The sequence below is a fragment of the Urocampus carinirostris genome, chromosome 2 (genome assembly GCF_059441175.1).
Source record: "Urocampus carinirostris isolate Australia breed hairy pipefish chromosome 2, RoL_Ucar_1.0, whole genome shotgun sequence".
Classification (NCBI taxonomy): Eukaryota; Metazoa; Chordata; class Actinopteri; order Syngnathiformes; family Syngnathidae; genus Urocampus; species Urocampus carinirostris.
In genome coordinates this window covers 20103325-20117249 of record NC_142350.1, presented here as the reverse complement: position 1 = coordinate 20117249, position 13925 = coordinate 20103325, and the positions used below count along the sequence as shown (strand labels likewise).

General features: G+C 40.8%; 1 protein-coding gene across 3 annotated transcripts in view; it reads right to left on the bottom strand.

Moving 5' to 3' along the window:
• akap9 (A-kinase anchoring protein 9) overlaps positions 1-9679 on the bottom strand; it is an 80542-nt gene extending 70863 nt beyond the window's left edge. For all 3 annotated transcript variants that reach the window (XM_088329324.1, XM_088329326.1, XM_088329327.1), the window contains exon 1: positions 9499-9679. In XM_088329324.1, coding sequence (XP_088185450.1) covers positions 9499-9546 — 48 coding nt within the window. In that variant the 5' untranslated portion in view covers positions 9547-9679. The remainder of the gene's footprint in view (positions 1-9498) is intronic.
• Between the last annotated feature and the right edge of the window lie 4246 nt (positions 9680-13925).

Here is a 13925-nt window from a genome sequence, read left to right as displayed (position 1 = left end):
AATAGAACCTTACTCCTTGTCTGCAAAGTTTTGGGAAAGTCAGGCGAAACATGTCCACAGTCGAAGCATCCATGTAACATGCAATGCATGTCTTTTACTCTGCCAGCAGGAGCTAATCCCGACTAAAGGATTACACTTCAAACCATGTCAACGATCAGTTAAAACTGCCAAGAAACTTGGCAACAAACTTGCTCCAGTTTTTAGTCAGGCTTGAAAAAAGTTTCACTCGATTTAGAATTTCTCTATCGACAACGGCTGCATTTTTTTCTTTAAATTAAGTTCATCCCTGCTAGATGCATTTAATGGTGAGCCAACATGTGCACGGGCTAAGACGTTCATTTAACTGAATTAGATCACTTGAATTGAGGGACATCTAATCTTCAACACGCTCTAGCCAGATTTGACTATGAAACCACCTTCTCACATGGCTGAGTAAATGCAGTCGTTTTTTCTGCCTATTAATGTCATTGACGCAAACACAGAAAAAGGTTACAAACTATAATAATCTTCAAAAGGTGGGTATTCCGAACATCTATAGCATCCTTCTATTCAAGTACCCTATAAAGCAGGGGACGGGAACCTATGGCTCGCCAGCTAGATATGGCTCAGAAAATATCCTCACGCAGATAGTGTCCATAGCGTTCCAATTCTGATAAGCGCAGAGTTGAGTACACACATAGCCGATGTAGCACTAGTATTATGCACGGTTCGGTCCATTAACCCTCATGGGATGAAGATACCTAAATGTACATTTCAATGATTTTTGTATTTTCAATGAAGAGAGAGCATTGAAAAGTAAACACTTGTGAGCTCAATATTCCCACGGATTGTAACAACATGTAGATGTTTAAAATACCATTGTGCTGTTTTCAATATGTTATTGCTTTTAGAAGCCAACCACGTACTGTACACAGAGCATGCCATGTACATTATACTGATGTCTCAACATCCAATTTAATTCATAATCTTTGACTTATCATAAACCTGGTGTATTTCTATGCATTTCCTGGTATTTTTATTTTTAGTGCTGTTGAGTCAATTGTATGCAAAAACAAAACAAAAAAAAAATCAATGAGTGGCTCCAAATTCCAAATATAATAAGAATAATGACAATGATTGTCCATGGAAACCAGTGGCATTGCACACCGTGGTGCATCACACGCGCCACAATTCTTTTGCATTGCTTTGTCAAAACATCCGCAAGCAATGCAAAATAACTCTCGTGTATTCTACCATGTTGTTGCAAAATCAAGTGTTGTAAACTTGAATTGTATGTGTGTCTCTTGGGACAGCCAAAGCACTTGTAAGCGTGTTCATGCTACGCTGCTTCAAACATAAACAACTGATTGATTGGTGGTAAAGAAACATCTGAATAAGTCCCGTGGTTAAAGTAAACAAGTCAAATAAAAACTTGTTTGACTCAACTATTATTGGTCAGCTGTTTGAACCATAGTGGATCGTGACCTCTGATGTATCTAGGGGCCAACTCAACCCAGCAACTATTACCTACCAACATTGACTTGGGCTGGATGGACAGGAAATACTCAACCGATAAAGCACCGCATTTGGTTATTGAGGGAAAACCTGATTGGTTTTTTTCTTTCGACACCTCAGACTATTCTGACAAGGATTTTGAACCTGTTTGCTTGGCAGAAAGGTGACAAACGGAAGAGGTTTCTGATGACAACTAACCGGGTGAAGAGAATGTGCATGATGTGGAAGAAGACGTGAGTGGACAAAAGATTAGTAGTGGTGGTCGGAGCTATGCACACACACAGCACACTCCTCTCTGCCTAGCGCCGTCTGCACTGAATGTAACCATGTCAGTATCCTTGTTTGCAGTATTTTGTCACATTTTTACCTAAGAACTCTGCTTGCACCTTTTTTAAAAACCATTTTTTATGAAAAAAATGAAGGTCAAAATGTGCCTCGGCAATCTTAAGTAATTTTGGGAGAACACATATCCCCTTATGCCAGTTTAAAGACGTATATTTGTTGATATGGGACACAGGCTCTGGCATGATTGTTATTTCATAAATTTTATAAATTATCTGACTCGCACAGTAAAATAAGCCCCTCGCCCAACCCAACTGATGTGTTGGGAGTCATTAGGTGACCAAACCCCCAATTCCAACCCCTAATGCCGAGCGCCAAGCAGGGAGGCAATGAGTACCAATGTTGTAAGTCTTAGGTATGACCTCTCAGTCTCAAGGCGGGCGCCCTACCCCAAGGCCACCGAGCTATATCAGTTAGAATACCAAATAAAATGTACTATGTACTAATGCCTCATTTTTCGCACGAGTTACGTTCCAAGGAGAAACCGTGGTGGGCAAAATCCGTGATAAAGAAACCCTTGTTTTTTATTATTATATTATATCATTACTGTTTAGATTATTTACTTATACAATAAGTAAATACTCTATTCGACACTGACACCAAAGTACAAATCATTTTTTACAAGATGAAGCATCTGTTTGAAAAAATAAAAGTACTGTATAATCTTGTTGTTTTGTTTTTGTTTTTTGAACAAATATACACTGTACTGTCGAATAATAAGCAAGGGCTGTTTGGCCAAGCAGTATATAGGACACGATGCAAATCTGTGAGGAAACGAAAACATTGAAAAGTAACCCACATTATAGCGAGGGATTACTTTATACAACACTTTGTCTAAAGATTATTACATTTTAAAATTGTCCTATAAAATCATTATGACCTATGATTGTTGGGCTTTTTTGGTAACTAATCCACAGGCAGCACGGTAGTAAACACTGCCTTTCAGCTAGTGATTCTCACCTGGTAGATGGGAACCCAAAAGGTGCGTTTGCAGGCCTTTGCCCTGGCAAAATAATGCTAAGAAGAAGAAAAAAAATAAGGGGCAATTACACAGTCAATAGCGATAATACGCTGCTCGATCTCTCCTTCCAGTTCAGTCAATTGACGCCATTCCAACTGTGTTGGAGAGGGATGAGATCTCATTTTATTGTAATTTTATTTATTTTTTTCTTCTCATAATAATGGGTTCTAAGAAAGTATTTCGGGTACAAAATATTTTTAGTATGTGGCTATTTTGAAGCAATTTTAGTGGTTGCTTATATGCAATGTAGACTTGTATGTGAGTATATTCAGTACTTGAAGTAGTTATTTTTTGCTAGAAATTATTATATTTTTCAAAAACGGTAAATATATTCTATCTCTGCTTTAAACTGCACTAACCTGTCACTCGATACATGGGAAAAGTGGATTTATTTTCTGGATTTGGGTCACCGATTGTCAAAAGCAGGGTTCTTACAGCTTAGGCAAGTTCAAATCAAGACTTTTTAAGACTTTTTAATGCCCTTTGAAATCAAGTTTAAGATCAATTCTACCCAGAAAAGTGTATAAAATTTAAACAAACAAAACAAGAGAACACCACATGGATTAGTGGCAATTTTAAACAAATGTCCCGATTTATTTTTTTGTCCAGTTTATATCTTTCCATTTGAAAATGGCATAGAAAACAATAAATAAAAAGGGTGTTTACAGTACTTCATTGATCCTCGGTCAAAACTGCGAATATAAGAACTAATTACAAAGAACTCTTCTGCTACATTCAAGGAGCATTTTATTAATAAGCATGAAAAATGACTTTTTGGTCCATTGTAAAACTTTTTTGAAAAATATAACATTGCTATGGTCATGAGTGTAGCATCATAAAAACACATGCTTGGGGGGGAAAAACGTTCTACTCCTCTATGTGCACAATTGATAAATGTTACTAAATCTTTGTGATCACGTTTTTGAAGACATTCGAAAATTGGATTTAAGACATTTTAATGCCAATTAAGGCCTTATTTTTAGAATAATGGATTCAATGGATTTTAAGACTTTTTAAGGATCTGCGGGGCACTGATTAGGGTATAGGGGTGGGTCCTCAAGTCAGACCAGTTTAGAACCACTGCTTTAGCTCATTAATTTGATCACGTTGGCCAAAAACATTTGACTAAATAATGAAACATTTGTTGTTGGTACATGGCAAATTTTGCCATCTGGGATTACAGCAACACAATGTTCAACAAAACTTAAAATCTAAGAGGCCAATGTGCAGTCAGGGACACTTTTTGCTTTTAATGAGCTGATTAGAAGAGCCAACTGCCCAACTTGGCAGGGATGTTCCTGGCATTGGTTGCAGAGGGAGGAGGGAATTTGGAGCTTGCACTCTTCATGAGAAGTGTCTCCCATCTGTGCTACTGCTAACAAGGTACGTGAAGAAGCATATGTTGTCGGGACATTTTTACACACATCTGAAAGCAGCATTGTGTTAGGAGCACACAGTGTTACACATAACACATATTGGTGGCTAAACTTGGCAAATTTTAGTAAAAAATGGCGTGGGTTTGCTTTGAGGTGTAAGATGTTGCTGAATGTCTGGTGATTGCTGTAGAATGCATGAGAGGTATACGCGAAGTACAATACATCGCTCATCAAATTTAAGTCTTTGGCTTTAATCTGTAATTTGATCCCCAACTTTTGATTTTCCAGCTAATGCACATAGCAAACAGTGCCAATATCCATTACAGACATCAATGAACAGTGATTAGAGGTATGCAAAGTTTTGAGAATGGAAAGCTCGACATAATACCCTTGTGCTGTCTATAATCAGCTGGATTGCAAAGTTAAAAGACTTTCCCTGCACGCCAAAGAGAAAAAGGCAATGACAACAATTCTCCTCAACGGAAAACGTTCAGGAAAAAAAGACGAGCATCATCATCAGTTTCAACAATAAAACTGAATACATTTTAAAATAAATTATGAGGCTGATGTCAAAGGTGCAGGTTTTTCTTAAGGATTCTTGCTCAATATGTTTTTCCCCCCAATAAACATATTGCAAAACATTTTCATTTTATTGAAATCCAATAATAACTACATACTTTAAAATGCAGATGAACAGCAAATAGAACGTTGAAAAGACATTCGACCCTTTAAGACATTTTCTAATAAACTTGCTGGAAAATGATCTACTCATGATTCACTATTTACTCAGCAACACTAGTCGGCGGGGTTCCTAATAGGAATCCCAAAAATGGACAAAAACATTTTACAATTATTGTTATACTGTATTTATTGTATAACATATACTGTTATTTATATATTATACATATATCCATCCTGTATATGAAGCTACATTCTTTTTTATTTAGTGATTGTGACTTGTTAGACACAGTGGCGAAACTTACCAGACAACAACTTAACCCAAATGGTTGCACCTTATTCTGCTAACGACATTATGGAATTTTTTAATAAAAAGATTCAACTTATCAGGAATGAAATTTTAAAAGAACGCTCTGTATCCTCCTATATCAAAGATGTGGAGGTGTTAGGTATTGACCGTGTCGGCGGTTGTTCTGAAACATTCTCCAGTTTCAATGATTTGTCCCTTGATAATCTAACACAGATGGTCAGTAGGGCCAAACAAACTACGTACCTGCTTGATCCGTTTCCAGCTTCACTGGTGAAGGATCTGTTTGGGATCTTAGGACCATCAGTTTTAAATATTATTAATATATCGCTATCCTCGGGTATTGTTCCTGTAGCCTTCAAGTCTGCCGTCATTAAATCCACGCTTAAGCGACCTAACCTTGAGCCGGAAAGCCTAGGTAATTATAGGCCAGTGTCAAATCTGCAATTTTTTGCGAAATTACTTGAAAGGGTCGTTGCACAGCAGCTGAATGACTTCATGTCAGAAAATAACCTCTTTGAAACTGTCCAGTCAGCATTTAGGGCAAATCACTCTACTGAGACAGCCCTGGCTAAAGTAACCAATGATCTCCTTTTAACAATAGATTCCGGTGCCTCATCAATGTTACTGCTGCTGGATCTTAGCGCTGCTTTTGATACTGTCGACCACAACATATCATTGGTTCGTCTAGAACGCATTGGTATCTCAAGAACTGTACTCTCGTGGTTTAGGTCCTACCTGTCAGACAGGATGCAATGTGTTAACTATGGCAATCTGACCTCTAAACAATCTAATGTCCCCTGTTGTGTTCCTCAAGGATCTGTACTTGGCCCCCTTCTTTTTAGCATTTATATGTTCCCGCTTGGTGACATTATCCGCAAGTATAATATTAGTTTCCATTGCTATGCAGATGACACTCAACTGTATATGCCGCTGGAAAAAACTGGACATTTAAGTTGTAGAAATCTGGAGGCTTGCCTTACTGAGATTCATAGATGGATGTTACTTAATTTTTTACGCCTTAACCCAGAAAAAACTGAAATGTTGATTATTAGTCCAGCTCGCTGTTGTCAGTTGTTTTCAAACACTACCCTGAATCTAGACAAATGTAATATCACCCATAGTGACTCGGTCAAAAATCTAGGTGTTATATTTGATCCTGATCTGTCGTTTCAGTTACACGTGAAAAATATTACTAGAATAGCTTTCTACCACCTCCGTAATATTGCAAAGATTCGTTCAATGCTGTCCCAATCAGATGCAGAGGTTTTAATTCATGCGTTTATTACTTCTCGGCTTGATTACTGTAATGTATTGCTTTCTAGTCTCCCGAAGTCTAGCATTAAAAGTTTGCAGCTGGTTCAGAATGTGGCAGCTAGACTTTTGACTAAGACCAAAAGGTTTGAGCATATTACTCCTCTATTGGCCAACTTGCACTGGCTCCCAGTCCACTTAAGATGTGACTTTAAGGTTCTCTTATTAACATATAAATGTTTGCATGGGCTTGCACCCTCTTATCTCTCCGATTTGATTTCCCCCTATGTTCCTTCACGGAGTCTGCGATCGGAAAATGCCGGTCTACTTGTGATTCCGAGAGCCAAGAAGTCTGCAGGCTCGAGAGCGTTCTCCATCCGGGCCCCGGTGTTATGGAATGCCCTGCCTCTGGAGATAAGATCTGCAACCTCAACGGAGGTTTTTAAATCAAGGCTTAAGACACACTTCTATTCCAAAGCGTATGATTGATGCCCACCTCTTATTCTGTTTTGTCCTGTCTTTTTCCGACGACTGCCTGGCTGATACGAAGGAGAAGGATGATTCAGGATGGGTCAGCGGACCGGCGTCTGACCTGCAGCATGTCAACCCCTACATTTACCAGCTGGCAGAGATGGGAGGCAGCATCGTGGCCGTCATAGACTTTCTGGACTGGTTTGCAGGCTGGGGGCGTCGTTGATGTCATGCACTTTCCGGACAATTTCAACATCTTACCTAATGTTTACTATTATGTGTACAGTAATGCTAATTGTAATTCACCCTGGTCAATCCTGGAAGGGGGATTACCACATGTGAGGTCCTTTCTTGAGGTTTCTCTTTTCGCCTCACACTGAGGGTTTTGAGTTGTTCCTTGCCTGCATGCTGGTTTAAGATAGATAGATAGATAGATAGATACTTTATTCATCCCCGTAGGGAAATTCACACTTCCAGCAGTAAGATCAGGTAATTGTGTAATTTTGTAATTGTAATCCTGTGCAGTCCTTTGAGACATTTTTGTGATTAAGGGCTATATAAATAAATGTGACTTGACTTGACTTGAATAAGTTATACATCGAGTTATTTTTCATTAAGGACATGTTACATTTATTTTACCTAACATTTAATTACATTTAGTTACATTCAAAAGTTATATCAGGCACTTTGAAGGAAACCATTACGCTTATGTGGCCATAGTGAAAATTTGTTTGACACTCTGCTTTAAGCGTTACCAATAGACAGCCTGTTTAATGCTGCCAGACAGGGAAAGAAGAAGAACTTATATATTTGGTCAATCGCCAGAAAAAAACATTAACCCATTATAGGATGGAAATGAGCACAGAAAAACACATAAGTAATGCAACCCCCAAGGTATAACCACAAACAGCACCATCAACCACCAAGTGCTTATACCTGTCACCAAATTTAAATATTGTTGAAGCTGTCATATAAGAAGGGTCAGAACCAAAAACATGGCCATGACAGTCAAACCATAGCTGCACTTGCCAAACTTAAACCCATCTGGAGGGACAAGAACATAGCAATAAAATCAAAGATCAGACTTATGCAACACTGGTCACTACCTCTAAGCTAGCGAGACATGGATTCCCAGAGCTGGAAAGGAGAATCCAGACCATGGAGATGCGTTGCCACAGGAAACTTCTATACATCAGCGACCTAGCCCATATGACAAACAAAACAGTGCGCAACTCCGTCAGAGGGCACAATGGGCACAGCGAAGAACTGTTGTTAACTGTGTGCAGAAGAAAGATTCAATGGTGTGGTCACATCACAAGATCATCAGGACTGGCCAAGATCCAGGGCAAAGTCCAAGGGGGCTGGAGTAGAGGAAGACTGCCAAAGAATTCGGGCGACAACATCCATGAATGAATTGGTTTCAGCTTTGCCACGACCCAGGCCAGGAACCGTCAGCAGTTGAGAAAGCTGTCCAGAGTTGTGGCCTTAGCAGTGCCCCGACGACCCAGACGGTTAAGGGATTCGTGTACAGTGAACCAAACAGCGCAACTACAATATCTACTACATTACAGTTCTGGGAGTGATGTTTTGTTTTTATTTCGTTCACATTGTCAATTCTCAGTCCATCTAAACAACAGAAACACATGAATGGCTTTGTTTTTTGTCATTCCTAGCAATGAATCAACATAGTGCGGCACGGCAGCTGAGTGGTTAGCACGTCTGAGGTTGTGGGTTCAAATCCAGCTACAGGTCTTCCCTGTGAGGAGTTTACATGTTCTCCCCGTGCTTGCGCAGGCACTCTGGTTTCCTCCCACAGTTCAAAAACATGCATGTCAGGTTAACTGGCCGGTCAAAATTGTCCCTGGGTGTGAATAAGCGAATGAGTTGTCTTTCCCTGTGTTCCCTGCAACTGGCTGGCGACCAGTTCAGGGTGTCTCCTGCCCACTGCCCCAAGATAGCTGAGATGGGCTCCAGCATTCCCGCGACCGTAGCGAGGGTGAGCGGTGGAGATAATGAACATAGTATAGCACCCTGATTTCGCTTTGCAAGAAGCAATCAAGGAATAATGAGATGACACAGTCAGGGTAATTCATAATGGAGCAATTGCATTTAGTGACCTCTTAGCAAGGCTGCTAATTGAAACAGCAAAGGCAACATAAGTCTGGCATAAGGGGATATGTGTCCTGTAAATCCTGTATGACCTGCCTGCCAGCTCCGCATTGGGGGAGGCGACAAAAGCCTTTAGTCTACCTGTTTGCCAATAATGCACTCGTTTAAACCATTCCTTAAAAAAAATGGAGTTTGACATGAGGCATAACTTAAGGCATGCACTATGTCGCGAGCTAACCTTAGAAAAGTTAACCTCCCCCCTCGTGACAGAAGGGGAGCATTTTAGGACTGACAGCTGCGAAGGGGGGTGTCTGTTGGGCGTCGGAACAGCTGACAAACAACGAAGCAAAGCAAATACTTTATAATACAGTTAACTGGCGTTAACTCAAAAAGCCATAAGGGGGTAGAGAGTTAAGCTAGCAGTAAAACACAACCATGAGTCCTACCTTGGCTTTGCCGGTCTCGAGTTTCCTTTGCCGTTCCTCGTCTTCCATGTTCTCCGTGGCTATAACGAAATGGAGAGGGAATTACAAATAGTGTTTACACGCCCGTAGCATGTGAGAGGGCACCGGCGTCCATTCGTCGGCCGCTTGCATTCTCTCGAGGGTTTCCTCCTTGTTAGCAGTCGGCAGCCATGTTGCCATCCACGTAAACATGACACCAGGCTGCGATGACGTTTGATAGGTGGCTTGTAGCCGCGCCCCCTGCATTCCACTGATGTTGCCTTCGAGGGCTAATAGAATTGTTGCTAATAAAATCATATGAAATAATTTGTATTTATTTCATCTTATTTTGCAAAATGTTGCTGCTAATTTCATTTCACGATTTGTTTCAAAGCTCGTACAAGTAAGGCGGTTCTATAATTATTACCTATCTATCATAATATATATATATATATATATATATATATATATATATATATATATATATATATATATATATATATATATATATATATATATATATATTTTTTTTTTTTTTTTTTTTTTATCTTATTTGCATATTGTAAGTCTTTAATGCATGTCCTGGAGTGTCACGTCAAATCTAATTGCAAACAATGAACACTATGTTGAAATTAATTACAAAATAAGACAATTCCATTGTATTCTAAATATTAATCAGAAAAAAATCAGGCTATTATAATAATAATAATTGGCTGGCAACCAGTTCAGGGTGTCCCCTGCCCACTGCCCGAAGATGGCTGGGATGGGCTCCAGCCCCCCCGCGACCCTAATGAGGATAAGCGGTACGGCTAATGAGATGAGATGAGATGAGATAATAATAATAATAATAATTTCCTTGCATTGTCATTCTGTGTAACAATGTACACAGAACGAAATGTCGATTACACCTGACCCGTTGTAGCGAGCCGATGCAGCCGCAGCCAACAGAGGGCGCCGCCATTTACCCATGTTATAAGTCTTAGGTATGACTCGGCCGAGGCGCGAACCAGCGACCTCCCAGTCTCAAAGCGGTCGCCGGAAAGATATAAATAAAGGTAAAGTCTGATTCATCATCAGATGCACCAAACAGTTGTCTCCCTCGCCATGCTTTTTTGCATATTTCAGGACTACTTTCTGTTTTCTCCATTCTGTAATATTCCTGTCTGGCACCGAGGGTAGAAATACTGTTATTTGTTTTGAGTCATTTTGATAATAGGCTAATATGGCAAACATAGGTCCATACAGCATCTGTAGTATTCATTGTGAGTCTGGCACCATGGGTAGAATTTTGTATTATAATGAGATCAAATTGAATTCGTCTTCGTATATCATCTGTACCAAGAAAGGTTTAGTCGTTTCGTCACGCTCACTGCCGTGACCCGGGTACGATTCCCGTTACATACGCTGTTGTGCTTTGACTGATAGATCATTGCTCTACTATATACTGTAGTTCTAATTTCATGTTCTCTATAGTTGGATCCACTACCCACTATGGTTATAGGGGCACCATTTCCTGTGGTGTGCCTTGGGCAAGTGCAGCCTGGTGGCGCCCACTCCAACAAATGTTTCCACCCGGTGTCTCAAACGGGGGACATATCGCGTGTTAAGCGTTTTTGCTTACCACTGCACTATATGGAATAGTTCTAATTCTACATGCTTTATAGTTGGCTGGTTAGTTGGTTGGATCCTTTATCCAGTAGAGTCTCAGGGGCACCATTTCCTGTGGTGTGCCTTGAGCAAATACAGCCTGGTGGCGCCTACTCCAAAAAAGGTTTCCACCCGATCTCAAACCGGGGACGTATCGCGTATTGGGCAAATGTGATCATCACAGCACTATATACCGTAGCTCTAATTTCATGCAATCTATACTGTAGGTGGTTGGTTGGATCCCTTTTTTTTGCACTGCCCTAAACCCGGCGTCAGCAACCCACGACTCAGGAGCCACATGTGGCTCTTTAGCGCTGCTGAAAGGCTTACCGGTGCTTTTCCAAATATGTTTACAAATTGAAAAGATGGAGATGGGAAATATACTTTTGTTTTAATATGATTTCTGTAGGATGAAAAAAATGACAGAAACACTTTTATTGGTTTCCATTGCTACCACCAGGCTGTACTTTCCCAAGACACACCACAGGAAATGGTGTGCCTACAACCTCTGGTGGTTGAGGGAAAACTGTGAAAAATAAGTATAACATTTCAACTACGGGTGTGAATATGTAACTATGAGACAAGGGGAAGATCAGCTGGTACAAGTTTGTGGGTGGGAAGTGGCGGGTTTGACCGACGCTCTCTCACTGATATCGGCTTGTGCAAAAACGGAATACAGGTTGTCACCTGGAACGCAGAAAAGTCATATATTGCAACATGAAGTCGTGGCCCTAAGGCTCGAACTCCTGCCTGGAAAATTTAGCTGCAATGCAATTCTCCGGGGCTGCTCTCTTCTGCTTGTTTTCATCTCCCGTGTACCCTGAGTTAGAGCCTAGCTGTGAGGGCCCAAACCGCCACTTTTAAGGAGACAGCGTCACAATAATAATAATAATAATAATAATAATAATTTCCTTGTATTGTCATTCTGTGTAACAATGTACACAGAACGAAATGTCGATTGCCAGCTCAGTAGCCTAGATGGTAAGGCGCCCGCTTTGAGACTGGGAGGTCGGTGGTTCGCGCCCCGGCCGAGTCATTCCTAAGACTTAAAAAGTGGTCGGCGGCGCCCTCTGTTGGCTGCGGCTGCATCGGCTCGCTACAGCGGGCCAAGCCAGGGAGGTGGCTGTTTTAAAAAACTGGCGGATGAGTAATCACTTATTAATGTGTTTTTATGTATTTTACCATTAAAAAAAGTTACTTGTTATCTTTATAAATGCATGCTGTATTATGTTGCTATTTATCTCGTATTTGTCTTTGTTGCCCAGACATTGGCACTTTATGAACATTCCTTTTTGTTGCTGTTTTTTCAATCGTCAAAATAAAAATGACACAAAAATTCAATATTGTTATCGCTTTTCTCTTATTTTATCAAAGCAGTGTAATATACTGTGATTCATTAATATTTCAATGAAGTTAAACATGAGGCAGTATCCTACAACAGAGTAGTCATGTGATACATCATTTTCCTGTTGCATCTATTTTAGTCATTTTGATAATGGGCTAATGTAGTTATGTCACGGATTGGCGTGGTGGCGTGGAAGGTGACCGGACCAGAACGGAGGCAAGGGAGAACTCAAATGCGTTGACGATCCATAAGTTTTATTTAATAAAATAAAAGTCGCCCTATACTCCGGGGCAAAACAGAACAATACAGAGTTCCTCCGGCACGAACTCAACAGGACATGGCATAACAGACTAAAACATGACAAGGCATAACAGACTAAAACAGGACAAGCATAACAGACCGGGATTGTGAATAATGAGTAGTAATGAACCCGCCACCGCAGAGCCCACCATGCAGCCTTAAATACAGACCCACCATTAGTGGAACTGCTTTCAGCTGTTGCCCAGGGGGCGGGGCAGACTGGTCACCAAGGCGACCGTGACAAGTTAATAAAGATCCATACCACATGTGTAGCATTCATAGTGTGGTTTATAAGTCGTTTACATTTTTGTGGCTCCAGACGATTTTGTTTTTGTTTTTTGTTCCAATATGGCTCTTTCTGTCATGGTTCAGCAACTGCAGTACCCCTCCTTCTCCAAGAGATGGCAGCAATACTCCATTTCACTGTCTCACTCTCCTGTCCAGGTGCTCCCAAACTGCCACTTAGCCAACCCCTACAATTAATACTCCAGCATCTGATTCTTTTTTGCTGATTCATTTTGAATACTGCTCAAGACATTGACTCACCAAAACAACAAGCTTCCTTTCCCAAGATTTTTTTCTTCAATTCCCTCCTGGCCCCAAAACCTTCCTCACCAGCCATCTTTTTTAAAGGTACTCCCAAATCTTCTTTTCCAAGACCAGCTTACCAAGTGTCTCTCCCATGCCTTCCCTACTTGGCAGTTCTCTCCTCATCCCAAGACCTTCCTCCCCAACCCAACCACCTTCTTCGGTTCCCACGACCCCCTCTCAAGTTTCCCCTCCTCAGCAGCCCCGGTTACACAGTCGCTTCTCTCTAGTGACATTTTGTTGTTGTTGTTGTTGTTGAATAAACGCCCCCCTTTTCGTCTCCTTGTGTCCTGCATTTGGGTCTGTCCGAAATCTCATGACAATTTTAACATATTGAGTTGCCGACCCATGCCCTAAACACACACACTCTCTCACACACACACAATTTTGATCTGTGAGCTGTTTCGATCTTCCACATTTTGTTCCCCTACCTGTAGCAGCAGATGAGGACGACGAGGACGCTCTGTGCCTCGGGTCGATGGCAGTGGAGCAACTTATAGTCTGACAGATCTTGAATTCCACCCATCTTCTTTTGGACATGCTAACTTGA